The following is a 20,893-nucleotide window of genomic DNA, read 5'->3' as shown; positions in this document are numbered from 1 at the left end:
AGTTTCAAGACTTTAGAAAGCGGAGGAAGGAAAAAGGGAAGATGGATGATGGTCATTGCTTGATGGGGATTAGGGTTGTAACGGGTATTTGTCAAACACTGAATCAGAGGCAATGATACAAGCCCACCAAATACCTATTTCACCAGAAACACTTTGTTTAGCTTCTCACAGTAGTCGCAGAACAGTCCGACAGGTCCATGAGTCCTTCCAATCAAGCATGAAACCGCATCCCAAAAGACTGCCCAGTTTCCACTGGGCCATGCTGGCTCGCTGCTCCGGGGAGCTGCGGCTTCCAGGGTGGTCGCTGCTGGCTCGGAAAGGCTGCCGGTAGTCTAGAGCGTCGGCAGGCGTATCAGTCACACAAAACACATTCTATACCAAACTGCCTAGTGAGAAGTAAACGTGGCTCTGCACATGGCACACCTGGCAGATTACAATACACCACCAATAAATAAAGTCACAGAAAACAAAAACCAGATTAAGCTGCAACAAAATGTTGGAACCCCTGTCTATACCTGAAATTAGTAGCCACAATGAATGGAAGCACACTATTTGTGCATGAATATTTTGTCTGTGTGCACATATGTGCAACCCATGCATGTCCAGTGCCTTCAGAGTCAGAAGAGGGTATCAGATGCCCTGGGACTGGAGTTCTGGGTGGCTGCTGGGGACTGGTTCTGTAAATCTTAACTGCCGAGCCATCTCTCAGACTCCATTCTTCCGACTTTAAAATCAGCATCATGCAGAGGCACAGATGAAGCGGAAGAGGCTCTAAGGAAAGGAAAAAGACTCCTGATATTAGCTGTGTCTGTCAAAGTGCAGAGCCAGAAACACTGACACACTGCTTCAAAGACCACATCGTCTGAAAGCCAATCTAGAAAGTTCCAAAAAGTCAGCATCATTCTCAGGATATTACCGTGACAAACTGTGTCCCTCCCTCACTGCACCTTTCTTTTTAAAGGAGGATGTCATGTTCTTTCTTTTTTTTTTTTTTTTTAAATAATTACATTACAAAAGAAAAACCAACCCTGCATCTGATTCTCAGAGGATCCAGGAGCACTGTCCTCCAGTGTTCACCATATTCAACTCTCATACCCAATGTTTCTGCACTTTTCCTTGGGGTCGAGGCAACAGGTAGTGGCTCATTTCATGCTGGAGTTTATCATGGATCAAGAAGCAAACATTTACCCTATTAAAAAAAAGTATTACAAATCTCTTTTGTGAGAAATCATCGCAAGCATATAATCAGTTTTTAAAAATATCAAAATATCACAAATGGTTCTGTGCTTTTAACTTTAATATATAAAAAGTACAAAATTATAGTTTTAATCGGTCTGCATATAAAATCTTGTCAAAACATTGAACATAATTCAAAGAAATGTTTCTTTTTAATCATAGTTATTAAGAAGCTAATGGCTAACTGGCCATTATTTAAATTAAAAACAAACAAACACTTGAGGCACCAACAATGTGGGACCAAGACTGTAGGGAGACAGTCCTGAACCTGCAAATGAAGAAGTGGCTTACACCTGAGTCCCAGGATGCACCAGGGATGAAGTGCTGCCAAGGCTGCTGAGGACACTTCCATTCTGACTCTCAAACCTAAGTTCCACCATCAATAGCACTTCCAAACATCTGTTCTCAAGATTATTGCTCTCAGGGAAAATGGTTTATGGTAAGTCCTTGTATATGACTGTCGGCCTCTTAGCAGACCCACAATGCCTTCACACCACGAGAGACGGAGAAACCTGCCGCAGCCAGCCTCGGAACTCCTTCAACAGCACTTACTAGTGCCCTGCAGACGGCACTTTAGAAAAGACTGGTACCGCTGACACGGAGGACTGATACAGTCTTTTGATCTAGCTTTGGGGCATCAGGGGAGGACTCGTGCCTGTTGGAGGGAAGGCCTCAGCTCCTGCTACTGGTCCAAACAGCAGGTTCCCATTGTTCTAGTGAAGGTCTTCATTCCCGGCAAGTGGAAGTGGTTCTTACAGTCTTCGTGCTACCCACAGATAGCAAGTGAGCTGCAGGGGTAGGTTCTCTTCGGCAGATGAGGCTTTCCTTACTCGTATGGCTTCCTTTTCTCTGCAGGGCATACTTTTCCCACTGCCCGCCAGATGGGTTCTTCCCAGCTGTCACGCAGCTTTGCCTTTTGACTTCCTTGCCTGGAAGTCAACTTCCAGGTAGACTGTCAGTCTGCAGGCTAAAGAGCTGCTCTTCCAAGAAGGCACCCCCAAGGCCATACTGCTTTTCATGGGCGCTGACCTCCTCCGGTGACAGGTGGCTGGCTCCAAGAATAAAGTCTGCAAACCTAAGACGTTTTGGTTTTAAACAGTTAGTTTTGTCACAAAGATTTATCTGAAAGACGATGTGTGCCTTGCTACTTATTCCTTTTAATTAAATTGACTTTGTGTCAGCCAAGGATGGCATTTCCACCCTGTACAGGGACTGATTTATGTGACCTTCTGTGGACAGCTATGCAGGGGAAAATGGAAACATGGGCAGGTTTATGCCCTAGACAGGTGGGTGCACCCCATCATTCCCTCATCTCTTCCCTGTTCCTTCTGAGTGTAGTATATTGTTCAGATTGTCAATATCTCGCTCAGATCTGCATGATACCTCACACCTCAGTAGCTCTCTGGCCAAGCCAGAGCACCCAGGAAGCAGAACTCCCACAACTTTGGTGTAAGGTTTGACCAAGAGAAATTGTTGCTTTCTAAGCAGAAATATGTGCCCCAAAATACTGTGTAATTTTCAAATCACTCAGAACATGAGCTGTGGCAGGGCAGGACTTACTTTTTAGGAGCCTGGAGTCTGGAGACAGCCAGCCAGGACGGGAAGTCGGGCCTGCAGCAGGCTTGGCGCAGTTCCTCAAGAGCTCTGGCTGTTTCGGCCTCAGTTTGCTCCCTGTACTCATCATCACTGAGATACCTCACCACCGGCGGTTCTGTTGTAAACCATGGCCTTATTTTCCTAAAACATATGACATGGTTGCCTGATTCCTGCCCATATGGTATGGTGTACAAAATACCATATGATGTACAAACATACAGGTCTTGGACATCGAGAGTAATACCACTGAACTCCTGGTACTAGGTCCTGGACTTGCACCATCCTGTGACTAAGGGGCAAGGAATGGTAGCCTGGGCCCATTGTACTTTCTTAGTTCTCTGGCCAGCATAGCAATGTCCTAAGGCCTTTCTCAATTTCTGATTAATATGTTCATGTTTTTTCAGGGATTTCTAATCAAACAATTAGACAAAAAGTCTGGCATTCTGCTTTGCCTGTTGATTTTCTTTGGCACAAACAGAAGTGAGCTTTCAATGTGTCCTTTTATGGAGAGCAGGGACTTAAACCAGTCAGTACACTCGCAAGAGGCTGCATCTGCGGGGTATCACTCCCACCTAGTGGCAGTGCTTTTGATTAACCTGGCACAGTGAGCAAAGATGCACAAAGGTTTGTCGTGGAAAAGAACTCGAATTAGTTCTTCTTTGGCTACATATGCACTAAGAAGCCAGAGACTAGGAAAAGGATAAATATCGTAATACAGCAATCCAGGCTTTAGGAATTCAAAATGTTAATAAAGACGATTAGGTTTTAAGTAACCTTTATGCTACATTCATCAGCGAGTCTTAAAAATGTAGAGGTCTCCAAGGGTTTAAACATGCACACATATGCACATACATTCACACGTGTGTATGCATGCACACATACGCACACACCTACATACACACACACACACACACACACACACACACACACACATATTTGAGGGCTGAGATTTTAAAGATTTTTTTTTCCTTTTTAAGGCTGATTTAATGGTTGATAAATTGGACTGAGGAATCAGTGAAATGCTTTCTTCTCTTTTGAATGCCTAGCCAGGTTTCCTACAGAAAAACCCAGGTTCTGACCCAGCTTCCAGGGTCTGTGTCACTGTGTCACATGAAAAGGAGACAGCAGTACCACTGCCTCACGAGATACTTATACAAATTGCTCTGCAGCACAATCAAAAGAATATCATATATTATTAACATATACATAAACAGCTCTTTGCAAACTATAAAGTATGATAAAAAAATCAAGGCATTCTTTCTCTGAGTTAATATCTAAATTACAAGTTCCTACTTTAGTCCCTATGTTTTCATATAATTATTCCTTAGCAAGATTTAAAGTAGACAGCATAGCAGTACATACGGATTATTACAGAATGCCCCACAGATGCATGATGGAGCCAGCATGCAAATGAGACATACTTGCTACTAACAGGAATGCTGGGTAGCTAAGGGAAGGAGCAAGGAAGTGTCCATTGGGATCCTCAGGCCACACCTCTGGCAAAGATGCAGTAGCCAGCCTCCTCCTGGTGGAGAGGCCTCGGGTAATCCCTTGGTCCCCATGCCTCCCACTCAGCCTGTCACTGACCTGGACAGTCACGGATCCCTTTGCCCCAGTGATGCTGCCACCAACTCCATGACCTACCTGTCACCAGGGAGTCTCCTGCCTCAGCCATTTCCCAAGCTTCTATTAATCAGCCTTCCCAGCCTTTATCTCGCTCTCCTACTCCAAGTCTGTACAGTGTCTGCCGGCATCGTAGCAGTGCCCAAGACCATCTCCTGCTGTAGGAGCTTCCCTGTATACCAATCTTCTATGTCAGAAAGCAGAAGGGTCTACCCCACCAGCCAACGAGTACCCATCTCTAGCTGAATTTTTGTCTGTCAGCCGCACCCTTTATTTTTCATTAGATTAACTGCCGACACTTACACTACACAGATCACATTTGAATTGCAGTCTGCATTTGCAGTTTTCCTAGACTGTCAGATCTGAAAGCAGGACGCACATTTGCACTGTGCTCCACCAATCGGCTCCTGCTGGTTTGAATGACCGCCACTATGATGGTGGGTGCAGCAGTTTTCCAGAGTCCCATCGGCTGCCCACTGCTGTACATCTACCGGGGCCCCAACTCCTGGATTTATACATTCTGTCTAGGCAGGCATCAGAGAGAACTAATGAAAATGCACACTGGCCAGCCGCCCCCCGCCAGCCCCCACATACAGAACCAGTGCAGCCTGTGGCACTCGGCCATAGTCCCACCAGAGCACAGCCCACTCACTGCCCTGAGAGGGCTGCGGCCTGATGATGGCACTACGTGGGCCTTTTCTGAGAGGAAAGCCCTCCTCGTGTGTTATGGCCACTCTGGGTCCTTACCTAGATTCAACCCAATGATACCTCTTCCAGGAACTCCTGCCTGGACTAACAGCACTGCAGCCCCTGCGGAGCTCTGCCTTCACACCTAAAGTGTGGGGGTGGAAAAGGTGGCTCAGTGGCTACGAATGCCAACTGCTCTTCCAGAGGGCTGCAGTATGGTTCCCAGCACCCACATCAGGTGGCTCGCAGATGCCTGCAACTGCAGCTCCACAGGGTCTGATCCTTCTTCTGGCATTCTGGGTACCCACAAACATATGGCAGGCAGACACGCACACACACACACACACACACACACCTTTTTTTAAGGCAGCAAATATATAAATGCATGCCCATGTCTCCACAATACACCACAAGCACAGGACCATCTCCACCTGTGCACCTAACACAGCTGTGCAGACTAAGGAGACGCCTAACAATATTGTCAGCAGAGGTTACTTTTTCTCTCTTTCTGTATTCTCGCAAGGCTTAAACCTTAATTCAAAACCTGAAACAAAGCCAGCCTTTAATAAGAATGAATTGAATAGCTCCCCTCCCAACCATTTATGACACATTTCCCCCTAATTCTTTTCTTATGAGCACAATTAAATCACTATAGCAATACTGGCTCTAATGAAAAGAAAGGTACGATAAAGGTAACATTTTTATGCAACCCAGAGCTCAAGCAATTTTGTCACTGATTTTTGGGCACTCTAACTACTGAGTAAATGGTGTCATAAAATTCGATGGAGACTGGAACAAATGCTTAGAGATATTTTTCCTTCTCTTCTTTCAGAGTGAAACCTCCAGATTAAATATAACTACTTGGCTGGGCAGTGGTGGTGCACACATTTAATCCCAGCATTTACGAAGCAGAGGCAGGCGATCTCTGAGTTCCAGGCCAGCCTGGTTTATAGACTGAGTTCCAGGACAACCTGGGCTTCACAAAGAAACACTGTCTAGAAAAACAAAAAACACACACACAAACAACAACCTGTAAGATGTAACCTATAAGATGTAACCAACATTATCTCTAAAACAATACATAAAGCCAGAACTCAAAATGTCAGAGTTGGTGGCCAGAGGAAAGATACCCACCACCTCATATAGCTGAGTGCTCTCAGTGGGTAGTGCAGACTCTGGGAGAACATGAGGAGGATCATAGCTGCACAGGCAAACTGAGGCACAGCCACACCGGTGTAGACCAGAAGCAGGGAGAGCAACCTCAGTGTCCACATCAGAAGGCTTCTGCTCCCATCATCAGTAAGAGGCCCGTGACTGTAACAGGCAGCAAAGCTAAAGAGTCCAACAACTAAGACATAGCCTGGAGACACAGAAAAAGGGCAATAATTTAAGCCTGAACTTGAAAACTGATGTGGAAAATCTGGCAGAGCCTTGACTGAAAAACAACATTGAAAAACATATCATCATCATCATCTGTCCATGTGTGTACATGTGGTACTTACAAAGGCACTGGCTTGCCGGCAATGGTAAGGTAACCAATCGAGGTAATGGAAACTAAACTTTAGGCCTCTGGAAAAGCAGCAAGCACTCTAAACCACTGAGCCATTGCTCCAGCCTGACAGGCTGACTTTTGTAATAATTTAAGACACATCCTGGCAATTATGATAATATGTCTATTTTTAAGTCCCGTGTCCTAGTAGACAAATGGTTTTATGGTTGCTTTAGTTAAAAGTAAGCCAGTGGATCTACAGTTTGCTGCAAACCCTATTTTTAATTTTTACCTTCTAGTCACTAAAGGAGAATGTAATTTTACAGATGACCAATCAGGTGGCTACCCAGTGCTAGCCACGAGCAGTCCATCATTACCAATGGTGTGACCATCAGATACTTTCTTTCCAGTGCTACCAGATGGGAAGTGTACATCACTTCTAATGATTTCCATCATAAGTGCTTTAGTTGTTTCTAAGCAAATCTCGGGATTCAATTTCTAATTTACAGTAGATACGGAGAAGAAATAAACAAGTTATATGTTGTCACAAAATGGGCAGTACAGGAATCCAGAGAGTGGAACCGTCACAGGACGTCTTACTCAGCTTCTCCAGCACACCTCTGTGATGGATCAAGAGTAACCCGACCTTGCAGAAGGTTCAGCATGACATCAGGTTAGACAGTCAGCCAGCATGGGTAAGTCGAGTCTTACTGTGACCTGGGCAATAGGTGACTCTATGCAATTACTAATCCTTAGCATCCACTATCGAGTTCAGGTCATAACTCAGTAGAACAACAGATGCTGAGCATATATGAGGCCCTAACAACTGTAATTAATAGTTATATAGAAAAATGCTCTTGTTTCTTGGAGACAAAGAGAAAAGGAAGTTAAAGGAATATTCCATGTTATGAGTAAACTATAAGTACTTTAATATACTAGGAAAGTAAGCAGAAATAAAGTATTCAAGAATGAATTGCTTTTGTTTTAGCAACATTACCCTTACATGTGAGATCTGGTTAATGGGTCTCCAATTCCCATTATTTCCTAACAAAATGAAGGATTTTTTTTTTGTAACATAGAACAAAAGAATTAAATTTTATCCTGCTTCTGAAAAGTCAAGTTTTCATTAGTTACAATTCCCCACCTTTTACACAGTATACATAAAGAAAAAAAACCTGAGAGAGTAAGAGAGCCAACTTTTAGAGATGCTTTTCTGTCACAGCTTAGATGTGGTTAAAGTCAGCCACAATTCCAATGCATTTTTACTCTCTTGATGATTTTTACAGAAGACTGAGAAAGTTTCTAAAGAAAAATAGTTTAAAGTGGGATCTTCGGAACTAAAACACCAAATATGGAAATGAAATATTATTTTTAATAGCACCTCTCCTTAAATCAAATGACAATGTATACGGAGAGAAACATCAGCCAGAAGCCCTCTGCTTGCACTCTCAGCCTAACCAATAACAGAAGGTTCTTTTGTGCATTTACCTACCTAATACATACATCCTGTTTCCACACCACAGCTGCTTCAGATCTTCCATCAACCGGCACACAACATAAACTGAAGCAAACCAACAACCAACCATTAGCGCCCCAAACGTGCTATACTGTGTGCGGAAGAAAATAAACGATACAATATATACATATATTGGTTCGTCCACTCTCATAAAAATAGAAGCAAACAAACAAATTTTTTGTGCAGAAATGTCTAGGTCAAGTCTAAGTCACAGTCTAATGCTCTCTGAGTCTTACTGTTCAAGGCATGGTCCTCGGAAGGGGAGAGTCATTTTCACACAGGAGCTGAGGCGGCCATGTAGGCTCAGGTCCCATTGCTAGACCAGAATCAACATTTTAACAAGCCCTCCGGGTGGCTAGCATCATTAAAGCTGCAGAGACACAAAGTTATCTCAAAATAATGCTGGTATTTAGAGCTCAGATTGGAGTAACCATAAGTTCCCATCATGAATTAATATTTATTTTTGGGACATTATTTTATTAAAGGTGTAGAGGAGAGACACCAAGAACAACAACAACAACAACAAAAAAAAAAAACTAGATATAACACCACTATTCTATAAAGCCCTAAAGACGCAGGATCAAAAGGATACAAAAATGTCAGCAAACTTAATATAATTCTATATATTATACTAATAAATGAAAACTGACTTTTCAGAAACAGACACATTTAAGGTTGATTTATACAACAGGGAAGCACAGATAATAAGTATCATGCTAAGAATTAAGTTTGATTCATTTTTCATATTTGTAAACTCTTAGTTCCCATTTGCGTCTAGTACTCATTTGCATCTAGAATACCTACCTTTGGAATGTGTCTCTTAGCCATCAGAAGGACAAAGACTAGTGTCATTACAACACCTAACATGGTACCAGCGGAGTAATAGAAAACAGAACTTCTGTCAAGACAGAAAAAAAGGCCACATAAACATCAAGCAGCATTTTCAGCAATACAAACTAAAAATAAATTCAGAATGCTCAATGTGACAATAGTAGCCCATAAGGAATGTTGAAGATTGAAATGGGTACATGAAAGTGTCAGTAAGTGGACTGCTGTGGAATGTCTGAGTTACTGTCTACATTCCCAACGTCATCCAATAATATGCACCTGGCACACGGCAAGCACTTGCCTGAGAGCTTTCCATGAAGTCTCATGATACCCAGAGTGAAATCCCAGAGAGAAGGAAACTGAGACATCAAGAAGTTAAAAGACGTTTATAAGTGAGTCAACTGCTGAGGATTCAGGGCAGCAGCCCAGCTCATTAGTGTGAAGGACCTTGATCTGAGGCTTTCCTCTCCTGCCACACATGCCTCCTCCAGGCAGAAAAGCTGGCAGGCACCATTTACACCTGACCAAACCATACAAAAAAATTCAAAGTGAACAATGGCAAGAATGATGCAGAAACACTGGTACTAAGCTGTCTGCACAGATCAAGAAGCAAACATTGGGAAGAGAGTGGGCTGTATGGGATAAGCTAAAAGAAACAGACTACCAGGGTGACCTGTTACTTGTCATGTTTAATGTCCTACATCAGACCCACCAGTCTAGCAGGCAAATCTCATGCTTCAGACCTGCTGCCAAAGCACTTGAGCGCAAACCTCAGCACTCAGGAGAATGAGTGGGATAATGATGGCTGTGGGTTCTGTGACCAACAAATAAGAACAGCAGTGCCAAGTTCACATATGTGTACATATGTAGACCAATGTAAGCAAAGGTACTCTGCACCATATCTGTTACACAGCTACTGCTGTCTTTAAAGGTGACTCCAGACTTACCATTTGTAAATTCTAGAAGAACCACAAATAACCTATACACTTTTAAATCAGAACACTACAAATATAAAAATGGGTACTTACTGGCTCAAGGTCTTTGCATAAAAGAAAAGAAAAATGCCAGTTACAAACACAAGGAAGAGTTTGAAATCCACAACTGGAAAAAACAACAACAACAACAACAAATGTTGTGTCAGTATATAAAATTGCACAAAGAAGAGACAAGCCAACTCAATGAAAGTCCAGTCAATTATACTGAAAACAGACTTACTGTTTCGATTCACGCTTACTACGTAGGTAAATATCCTCCCGACAGGCTTCACAGAGAAGCATACAGTTTCTCCATATGGACTGAAGACTATGGTCATCTCATTACACTCTTCTGGTACCCAAAAGTTATGAATCACACATTTGATAAATGATAGAATGGTTCCTGGATGCTGGCAATTATGACTCCCTGTGATATACACAATACTGAGCAGGCCTGGACTGGTAACTGTCACCTACAAAACAAGAATGGATCAATCCAGGCAGACTCTCTTCGAGACACAAGCAGAGGAGTCAGAAGCCAAGACTGGCTGAGGGAGGCACAGCCCGATACACAGGACTGGGCTCTGGTCCCGAGCGACAGGAACACACTTGCATTTAGTTCACAGATATTTTGGGACGTGGATGCATTGCCACGTGGCCGAAGTCCCAGTCCTTGGGACTCTGAGACAATGGATCACGTTTGAGGTCACATAGTTAACAACATGGAAGTGCTAGAGACCTTGGTCAGGGCAGCCTTTTGTGTGAACTCAACTAAAGGAAGTGTTTACAGAGAATGGGAGAACTGCAGGCTGCAGTCATCGACTTTTAGAAGGAATTTCATTATAGTGAGAAGTAGAGAAATGAAGACGAGCTAGGGTGAAAATGGAGTCCTCAGGATTCTGCTATTTCACAAACGGGAATGTTTTACGGTTACTTGTTTGGGGGAATCATCTCCTGGAGAGGGCAGTGCTGATGGAGCAGACTTGAGCAGGCCAGAGTGGGTATGATCCAGTGCAGTCAAGGGCTCGGACATACACACCTCCTCCATGGCAGACACTCGGTCCCCACGGACAGGGAGCGCCTGCAGTGCTGACGTAAGGGGGAGTCTTGATGAAAGAGCTAGCCCACAATCACTTCTGCTTTGTTTACATTTTTTTTCTATATGACCTCAATCTTTATTTTTTACACTTTTTTAAATTGTAAACACTTTTTTCTCATTCAATACAGTCTGATCATGGCTTCCCCTCCCCCAACTTCTCCTAGATCCTCCCTACACCCACTTTATTCTATGATTAGAAAACAGGCATCTGAAATAAATAGATAGATAGACAGATAGACAGACAGATAGATAGATAATAAAACAAACTCAAAACAGAAAAGAGTGCCCAAAGAAAAAGCACAACACACACGTACAGATGCAGAGATGCAAATTCACACACAAAAATCTCATGAAAACACAGAATCAAAAACCATGATACATAAGCAGAGGACCTACAAAAACTTTAAAAACATCAAAAACTATTACTGAGTTTATTTTGTGTTGCTGGACATGGAGCGCCCGTGAGGACAGTTTGTATATGCAGTAAGACTTCACTAGGGAAAACGAAGTTTTCCTTTACACACAGTTGTCAGTTGGAGATAGCTTCTCTGTTGGACATGGGGGCTGTGCTCACATCCCTTCTCAGTGTTGGGACCCCATGTGGCTTGGACTTGTACAGGCCATGCACATGCTGCCATAGTCTTTGAGAGTTCATATGTCCATCAGCCCTGTTGTGTCTAGAAGAACTCATTTCCTTGGTGATTTTCACCCCGTCTGGCTCTTCCAATCTTCTGCCTCCTCTTCCTCAGAGGTTTTCCCCATTTTTAATAAAGTAGAAGGACCATCAGCCAAGAATGAAGGTAGGGATGAGGTGTTGCAGTTATGACATCATTGTTGGAAAGAGTAGAATGAGAATAGGAATGTTGAGTATGAATTACTGCAGTATTCATGTCATAAAAGTTCCATGGAGAAAATGTACAAGATGCCGGGCATGGTGGCACAAGAAACTACATGGGTCTCAAACATGTTATTCTTTAAAAGGGGTACAAGGTGACATCATGTCCTGGGACGAAGTCAAAATATCCCTCAGCCTTCAGCAGTCCTTCCCCAGTCAACATTTAGGGTAATTCACTTTATCAAAGTCTTTCTGAAATGTCACATTCTCAATAACTACTCTCATCACTTCTTATTACTACCTCTTTGTGTTCACTTAGATCAGTGGTTCACAACCTGCCTGTACTGGCTGGTTTTGTGTGTCAACTTGACAAAAGCTAGAATCATCAGAGAGGAAGAAGCCTGAGGGGAGGAAATGTCTTCATGAGATCCAGCTTTAAGGCATTTTCTTAATTAGTGACCAATTCGGGAGGGCCCAGGCCATGGTGGGTGGTACCATCCCTGGGTTGGTGGTCCTGGGTTCTAAAAGAATCTGTATACCTAAAGAAGCTAATCAAGGAGGAAGACCCTGGGTAAGATGCTCAATCTTCATTCAGAAAGGCAAATGGGATAGACATCAGAAGAAGGTGAAAACAAGGAACAACACAGGAGCCTACCACAGAGGGCCTCTGAAAGACTCTACCCAGCAGGGTATTAAAGCAAATGCTGAACTCATAGCCAAACTTTGGGCAGAGTGCAGGGAATCTTATGAAAGAAAGGGAAGATAGAAAGACTTGGAAGGTCTGGAGCTCCACAAGGAGAACAACAGAACCAAAAAATCTGGGGAAAGGGGTCTTTTCTGAGACTGATATTCCAACCAAGGACCATTCATGGAGATAACCTAGAACCCCTGCACAGATGTAGCCCATGGCAGCTCAGTATCCAAATGGGTTACCTAGTAAGGGGAACAGGGACTGTCTCTGACATGAACTCAGTGGCTCTTTGATCACCTCCCCCTGAGGTGGGGGCAGCCTTACCAGGCCACAGAGAAAGGCAATGAAGCCAATGAGAAAGACAATGAGACCTGATAGGCTAGGAGGACCTCCCCTATCAGTGGACTGGTGGAGGGGCATGGCAGGAGAGGAGGGAGAAAGGGAGGGTGGGATTGAGAGGGGACGAGGGTGGGGGCTACAGTTGGGATACAAAGTGAATAAATTTTAATAAATACAAAATTATATTAAAAAAGAGAAAGCATGTTGAGCGAGCCATTTGAAGTAAGCAGCAACCCTTCATTCCCTCTGCATAAGCTCCTGTCTCCAGGTTCCTGCTCTGCTTGAGTTCCTGTCCTGACTTCCTTCAATAATGAACAGCAATATGGAAATGTAAGCGTCCCCAAGTTATTTTTAGGACACGGTGTTTTGTCACAGTAATAGCAACCTAAGTAAGATACTTCCTAATGCTGCTGTCTTATGTTGTGGTGACCCCCAACCACAAAATCATTTTTTGTTGCTACTTCATAACTGTAATGTTGCTGCCACTATGAATAGTAATGTAAATATCTGCATTTCTCTGATTGTCTTCGGCGACCCCTACAGTGGTTGCAATCCACAAGTTGAGAACCACTGACTTAGATAGTATTTTTATTAGGAATGGTCAGGGCAGGGCCTAGGTGGATATAAAGAGGAATTAATGTCTTCTCCCACATAACTAATCCCTGAGCCACTGCATACCCCTTGAGTTGGCTTTCATCCTGGTAAATCAGCTATATGCCATAGGAAATGTAATTTTAAATCCCAAAGTGGTGCATTTAAATTCTGCATTCTTATGACCTGATAAAAAAGCAGGCCCTGACCTGCACAGTTGACCACATATATGTCCACTCCATTTGCGAATTTTGATTGTAGCAGTAACAGTCTGACACTGAAGTTTTAATTATGTCCGTTTCCTTCAGAGATTTACATCTTGGAACTGAAAGATAAAATACAAAATAAGTGAGTTTTCCTAAGTATTTAACTGCCCAGATTTTTAAAAATGTGTTCAAAAGGAGATTTCATAGTTTTTAGTATTTTATGACCAAAAAATTCTTCTACATGGTGATTACAGTCCTTTATCTTCCCAACCCAGTAGGTGTCTGAAAATATCACACCCAGAGTCAATACTCTTATGTCACTTAGTGAGCATTATACATGCACAGAGAGCAGCACGGTCCTAAATAGATGGCAAGAGTGAAGGGAAGCTTCCTAGAAAAAAATGTGAGTGGGAGACTCAAGATTAAGTTCCAAGGATAAGACAGCATCAGGACTGAGGGATGACAAAGTGAACATTATTAAGATGAGCCAAATCATAGTGGCTCAGCTCACTGACATCTGTCACACTGATGAGGAAGCAAGGATGGAGTGACCAGGTACAAGGCGCCACCTGGACACCTGCAGCTGGAGGTAAACAACGATCATATCTACATAAGGAACCTATACTTCACCCGGAAAGCAGAGCACAAAGGGACTTCCGGTAGGCACCAAGGACTCATAGGAAACAGATAACATTAAAAAGGGGCTCAACTCAACTGCCTGATAAAGCGTGGGAAGGATAGGCACGAATTACCAGGCAGAGGCACCTACAACAGGATATCGCTTCCATCAACTCCAGGCCCCACAGCAAAGACAGGACCCTATTACTTAGGCTATGAACTGAGGAGGGAGGACAAACATATTCAAGAGCTCGTAGGAAGACATATCAGCACTCTGGAGTTTCAGTGGATAAAGGAGACAGAGGTGTGAAGGTTTCTGGTGAATGGAGAGATGGTGAGGCACTTACCAAGATCAGAAGGGCTGATGTAGAAGTCAGTTTGTGAGCAGCATGGAGATGAGTTCAGTTCTGGACAGACAACTATACACCTGCTCTCCACTGGTGGTTCTAAAGATGAAGGGCAGGTCTACAGCCAAGAAGACATTTGGCTGGAGCTGGCTATGGATATATAAGTACTAGTTTGTGCACAAATAACACTAATGTAGTGTTTAGCGATGCAATTTCGGGGACAGGTCTTCTATTAGATTGATGTGATAAATATGCTACAGGAGAGTTAAAAATACGGTTCATGTTTCTTCTGAGGCTGCTGCTGTGTTTGAATTTGAACTAAGTAAGTTTTCTGGAATCCAAGACAGTGTGTCAAACAGGAAATACCTCTCAGGAATAGGAAACAGGAGAAGGGAGAACTCATGGATATACACAGAAATGAGCCCTTTGCCCTATTCAATGTACAGGAAGGAAATCTGTAGACAACCCTGAAATGAAGTTCGGCATGGACTAAGTAACCAATAGCTACTAGTTAACCATTACAACTATTTGGAGAATAATGCTGAATAAGCTCACTAGGTACACACCCTGGTGTGAAATATCCATTGTGACAGGCGGAAGCGAGGACCGGTGCAGTCCACCTCCTAAAAGTGACTTGGCTACTAAAGTGACCACTTGGCTACATAACGACGCAGGATGTTCTATTGTGACACATGAACCCTTTCATTTTTCCCTCTTAGCATAGTGATGAAATGCATATGCTTTTAAATGTATAAACAGAATCTGAGCTGAATATTCAAGAAACTAACTAAGCCAGGAGCCAGGTTTCAAAGTAGAAAGAGGACACTTGGGAGACTCTTTGTTAAACACGGGATACCAAAAACTAAAAATGCATTCCTACATGGTATGCCTGTACATAAGAACCCAAAGAAGATAGCATGAACACTATTATGAACATGTAAGACAGCCAAGGTGACAGGCATTCTTGGGTACAACTGAGATGCACACAGGCCAAGGGCAGCACGCCTGAAGGAACAGTCTTAGGAAAGTTAATAATGTCAGCTATAGAAAAGGAGGTCAAAGAATGTGATGTAAAACCAGGAAGTGCTTGAGCAGATATTCCAATACAACGACACACCTTAAAAGCTCTGCCTATTGAGTCACAGAGAAGGGAAGGAGAGGTCTCAGGCCTGGTCTTCCCATATCATATGCTCTCTACCTCCTATAAGGTCTCTGAGCAGGAACCAGAGCTAAACTGGGCAGCTAGAACTGAAAACTTCGTACAGTGAATCCTTGATAAGTGAGCCATTTATCACTGGAAAAGAGCATGTCCCCACAGGAAGGCAGAAGGCCACAGGTTCACAGCCCCAGTGTCCCAGAACTTTATACAAATGCTCACCCAATCCGCATTTCATCACCAGGTGTGCTTTATGCTCATAGTACTTTTCTAAGAGATGACACCAAGGGTTCTCCTCATAACTCCTCTCCTAGTGAGCCCCATTATTTAAGGGATAAACGAACTCCCACAGAAAACTTTCTTTCTGTCTATGGTCTATAGAAGCATCCTCTTGAGAGGACTGAATTTGTAAACAAAGGCTATTATCAAACAAAGGCTTTCCACAGGGTCCCAAGACTATCTTCTAAATCTCTGGATAGCTGTAGCTCTTAAAAGCAAGATGATGTATGCAAGCATAGTGCCATAGCATGGGTGTGGGAACAAATGCTCCTGATGTGCAAGCCACATTCATTTTGCACTCAAGATTACTCTAACGGCCTTCTAGATGGCCTTCCTACTTCCAGAACTAGCCCATGATTCCCTCCACACAGCCCTTCTTCCAATCAAGCACAAAGGTCTTTTAAAAGCATCCATTACTTTCCTCTAATCACTTCCGATAGCACTAAGACAAAATGTCCTCCTTAGAATGGCTCAAGTACCTCTCTGACTTCCTATCCCTCTCTTACTCGATGGCTCCTGTCACCAAGCCTCCTCAAAGTACTAGCCTACTCTGGCCTCCACTCTCCATGGACTGTAACTTTCTTCGCCCAGATTCTGGCAGGGCTTACACCTGTCAATTGCTGGCATGTCTGCCCTGATGTCACCTTCTCTGAGCCATGTTTGAACATGCATACTTAACTCCACTCACCAACTTCCTGCTGACCACACAGTCTTCATCTTACACATGCATTCCTTATTTTACTGTCTTTTCTGTGGAATTCGTGAATCCCGCTGCATTCAAGATGTCATTTGCATCGTGTTGCAATCTGAGAGGGTCAGAGGATTACTTGAGCAAGCTTAGCCCAGCCAATGAAAATAGAACCAATTTCCCGGAAGGATTGCCAGCACAGGAGGAGGTGCACTGGGCCCTGCCCTTAAAATCTCCCAGCAGTATCACGATGTGTTCAGCCTGTCCCATGCAGCAAAGAGCCACGTATGAAATTATGGGCTATATCCCTCTCCGTTTCTATCAGCAGTGTAGCCTTAGCTAGAGACTAAGGCTGGCCACAGTTAACAGCCTTTGGCCAACGGCCATCTTTCTTGCTCCTCTCCACATATAGGAGGCCAATAAGTGGCAAGAATCTTGGTTTTGACATCAGTGTGTATATAAGGTACTTCCTGGTCAGAACTTGTTCTGGATTTCCCCCTTAGACTTCAACAGATTAAGGAATATGCAGATGGGATTAATCACTTACATTACCAAAGGCTTCAAGTCAGGTTTATGGGAACCAATGAGACACGTCCTTCAGTTCACTTTAAATATCATGCAGTTTATAAAATTCAGCTAAGGTAGTGTGGGGACTGCAGTGGTCCCCACTTCTTTGACTTTACTTTCTACTGTCACAGTTACCTGGAGTCAACAATGATCCAAAATTATTAAATAGAAATTTCCAGAAGTAAACAATTCATAAGCTTCAAGTACCTGCTGAGCATGCTGTTAGGAGTGCTGTATGATTAGTCATTGTGAATCCTTAACTGTCCTAATTTATGTACGGCTTCAGTGGCGGAGGAATGACACACAGGGGCTCGGCACTCGGTACTTCCACTCATCTGCTCAGGGTCTCAGAATGCGTCCCCTGGGGCAAGGAGCGATGCCGCACATCAGTTGCTCTGTTAATCAGCTAAAAGCAAACGACTGCTTTACAGCTTTCTTATTTTCTAAGTATATTTAACTTAAAGAGTTTATTCAGACATATGGTAAAAATATTCAGTCAAATGTCAGGAGCAGGTAGTACTTAAAACCACTTATAGAATCTTCTAAAAAAGAAAACGCAAACACTTCTCAAGCCTTAGCAGATGTTAAACCCCTTCCCATATAAAAAAGCAATTCATCAGCATTCTTGCTGGGAACCTAGCCTTCCACAGTTCACACACAGGAAAAACAATCCTCTAATGAAACCAGAACAGAAACAAAGCCGACATAAAAGTACATTGCGTTGTCTTCATTAAACCTAGACTTGCTTTTTCTGGGATAGAGAGGGTGAACAGGAAAAAAAAAAACGAAAAAGCAAAAAGCCAACAACCAGTCCTTGCAGGAGTTCAAATACAACCGAATGGTTCCAGATGGCGTTAGGAGCTTTCTTGATATTTTTAGTAAATTCACATTTTTCAAATATGTAATTTACATAAGTAACGTCACTCTTGTACTAGCTCCAATTTGTTGCTTTTAACCTGAATATAAATTTTGCTGTTTAGTCCTCCAATGACACAAAAGCGGAATTGAAACTAGCACCTCCTAACACACAGGTCTGATTGTACCTTCAATAGACATTCTCCCTTGCCACAGAGAAATTTCAAGCTGTGAATCTGACCTCTCGTTGGAATGGAAACCTGGGAAGCCATTTATTTCTAGAACCTCAAGGTTCCAGAAGGGAAGGGAGGCAGTTTCTATGGACCTGGCCTATTGGTTTCAAATTCAAAGTCATTGACATTTCTCTTCCTAAGACAACTACCTCTGTCTCCTGTGACAGGTGTCTGCCATTTCTACAAATAAGATGACAGAGGACTGGCCTCAGAGTGGGTTTCAGGCCATGGCAGCACCTGGGTACCCAAGACAGACTCTGTCCTGGAGAGGACCTCAGGTCAAAGGCAAGCCTCCCATGCTACTGCTCCTGCTTTATGACAGGAAAGACAAGTCTTCATTACACTCAGTTTTCTCTGTTCAACTGAGGTCTGAAAATATTAAATGGGAAATCTTTCAAAGTAAGTATAAGTGCAAACAACTTTTTCTACACTATTATAACTACATTTTAAATAATTATTTTGTTCTACCTGATGACAGGTATGTATATGTAGGGAGAAAAAAATATATGTATATGTAAGGTTCAGTATTATCTGAGCTCTCAGGCAGCCACTTGGGCTGCTTTTTAAAAAAAACACATTTCCTGTGGGTGAGAGCATTTATTGCCCAGCTGTCTCAACACAGGGTTCCTTGTAAAACCACAGCTTTTACAGTTGCAGCAGTTCTTAGGCCTTAGGCCAATCAAGGAGTTTCCACAGTGTCACCGAACACTTCAGAACAGTGGTCACCTCCTACACGAATTTTTCAAGAGTTATCTGGAATTGCAAGACAGAAGTTGCCATTTTTCTCAGCTGTGGACCACAGTTTTACCACCTTGTGGGTATCTTACACTTTTTAAGCAGGTAAGTTCTAGCGACCACTTCCATGTGTCTTTAACACAACCGAGGACAGGTGAGCAAGTGCAACAGCACAGCCCTGTACACCCTTCACCTGGGAGGTGGAGGCAGGACTGTTGTACATTCATGGTCAGCCTGTTCTATATAAAAGCTCAGGCCAGCTAGGGCTATACGGTGACAGACGCACACACAACACACACACACACAACGCACCCGTCTCAACAAAAACAAAACTTGAAAAAACTGGATGCCTCAAAGCAAATAAAAGGAGAGGAAAATATGGAAGTAATCTCATTTTCCTGATGAGAAAACTCTGGTCTCTGAGGAATACCTGCCTGGGACTGGCGAAGGTGACAACTGCAGGCTGAATCCCACAACTGCACTCCAGCCCAAGGCTGTGAGGGCTGTTCAACTGCTTCTAGTTGTGAGGCTGCTGCCGTGCCCCGGAGCTCTCCACCAGAAACTTTTATATTTCCCCAGACATCTACTATATTTACTATTAAGTCTTTGTTCCCTGGTCTGTAAAATGGGCATATATGAATAACGAGTATGAGACAGAGTAATTACAGCAATTCAGCCCTGCATAGCAAAGTCATTACTCAACAAACGCCTGCGGAATGAAAAGCTGTCCAGACATACCCTAAGGTGTAAGATACCAGTGTGTGCACAAGAAGCTAGTAACTGCTTCCTGAACATCCACTCACCCTTTCAGTCTTAGACACCCTACTGACTTGTTGGTGTGGGGAGATTCTCCAATTAAAAGTCCACATCTTGATAACCTCCCTTGAGTCTGAGTAACTAATGTAATGGAGAATGCAAACAAGCATTCTTTCAAAGGATGTTATCGATGGTAAAAGTGAATGCTAAGCTGAGTTTTTTGCAGCTACAACTTTCTAAGCCAGGATCTTAAGCACCCAGTCTGCGCTGCTTCCTAAGCACCGGGTTCAATGCTGGGGCATCAAGTGTTTTGCTTAGGACCAGCTACTCAGATCACAGCAGCCAACCAAAATCAGAATTCCGGTTTCATTCTGAAGCTTTTCTTTCTCTAGTGTTGAGTTTCATGAGATTCCTGCAGACGGATAAAATAAGGTTTCAGACATAAACAGGTGACAAGGGGCCAGCTGTGTGGGTGCCCAGCGGTGTGATCCAGAACAAATCAAAACGGGACGCATCCGGATGGTCGCAGACAGGGGCGGGGCCTGGCCGCGCCCACGCGTGACCCGGTGGCCCAAGAGGGAGGATCCCCGCCCGGAGCCGGGGTTACCTGACATCTCTGCCTCCTCCTCTCGCGCCGCGCTCGCGGGCAGCGTGGCCAGGGGCGGCAGCCAGAGCGCCAGGCTCCACAGCCAGGGCTGCATCGCGGCCAGAGCAGCGGAAATGGCGCAGCCGGCTGCGGGCGGGAAAGCGGAGGCCCGGCGGAGGGGGCGGGGCCGGCTCCGCCCCCTGCGGGCCGCCGCGCGACGGCCCCGTAGCCTCCAGGGGGCGCTCGCCTGCCTTTCCGTTTCCGGCTTCTGGAGGGGCCGTAAGCGTGCTGAGTGGGCGAGCAGCCGCCAAGTTACGCCTGGCCCCGGGGCGCGCCATCCCGGAAGGGCAGCCTCTCGGGCCA

The 20,893-nt window shown here is 43.9% G+C and overlaps 1 protein-coding gene across 1 annotated transcript; it reads right to left on the bottom strand.

Annotated features, from left to right (window-relative positions):
* Positions 1 to 1,285: 1,285 nt before the first annotated feature.
* Nemp2 (nuclear envelope integral membrane protein 2) lies at positions 1,286 to 20,645 on the bottom strand. The gene is made up of 9 exons (XM_055617063.1): positions 20,552 to 20,645; positions 13,714 to 13,829; positions 10,191 to 10,422; positions 10,004 to 10,076; positions 8,952 to 9,045; positions 8,124 to 8,238; positions 6,277 to 6,502; positions 2,797 to 2,973; positions 1,286 to 2,311 (listed from the first exon to the last, which is right to left on the bottom strand). The coding sequence occupies exons 1-9, from the start codon at positions 20,643 to 20,645 to the stop codon at positions 2,173 to 2,175; spliced, it is 1,266 nt and encodes a 421-aa protein (XP_055473038.1). The 3' UTR covers positions 1,286 to 2,172.
* Positions 20,646 to 20,893: the final 248 nt, after the last annotated feature.

Source organism: Psammomys obesus, unplaced genomic scaffold, assembly GCF_907164565.1.
Source record: "Psammomys obesus unplaced genomic scaffold, mPsaObe1.curated_primary_1811, whole genome shotgun sequence".
Lineage (NCBI taxonomy): Eukaryota > Metazoa > Chordata > Mammalia > Rodentia > Muridae > Psammomys > Psammomys obesus.
Note: the sequence above shows the minus strand (reverse complement) of the source record. Positions and strands in the feature narration are given on the sequence as shown.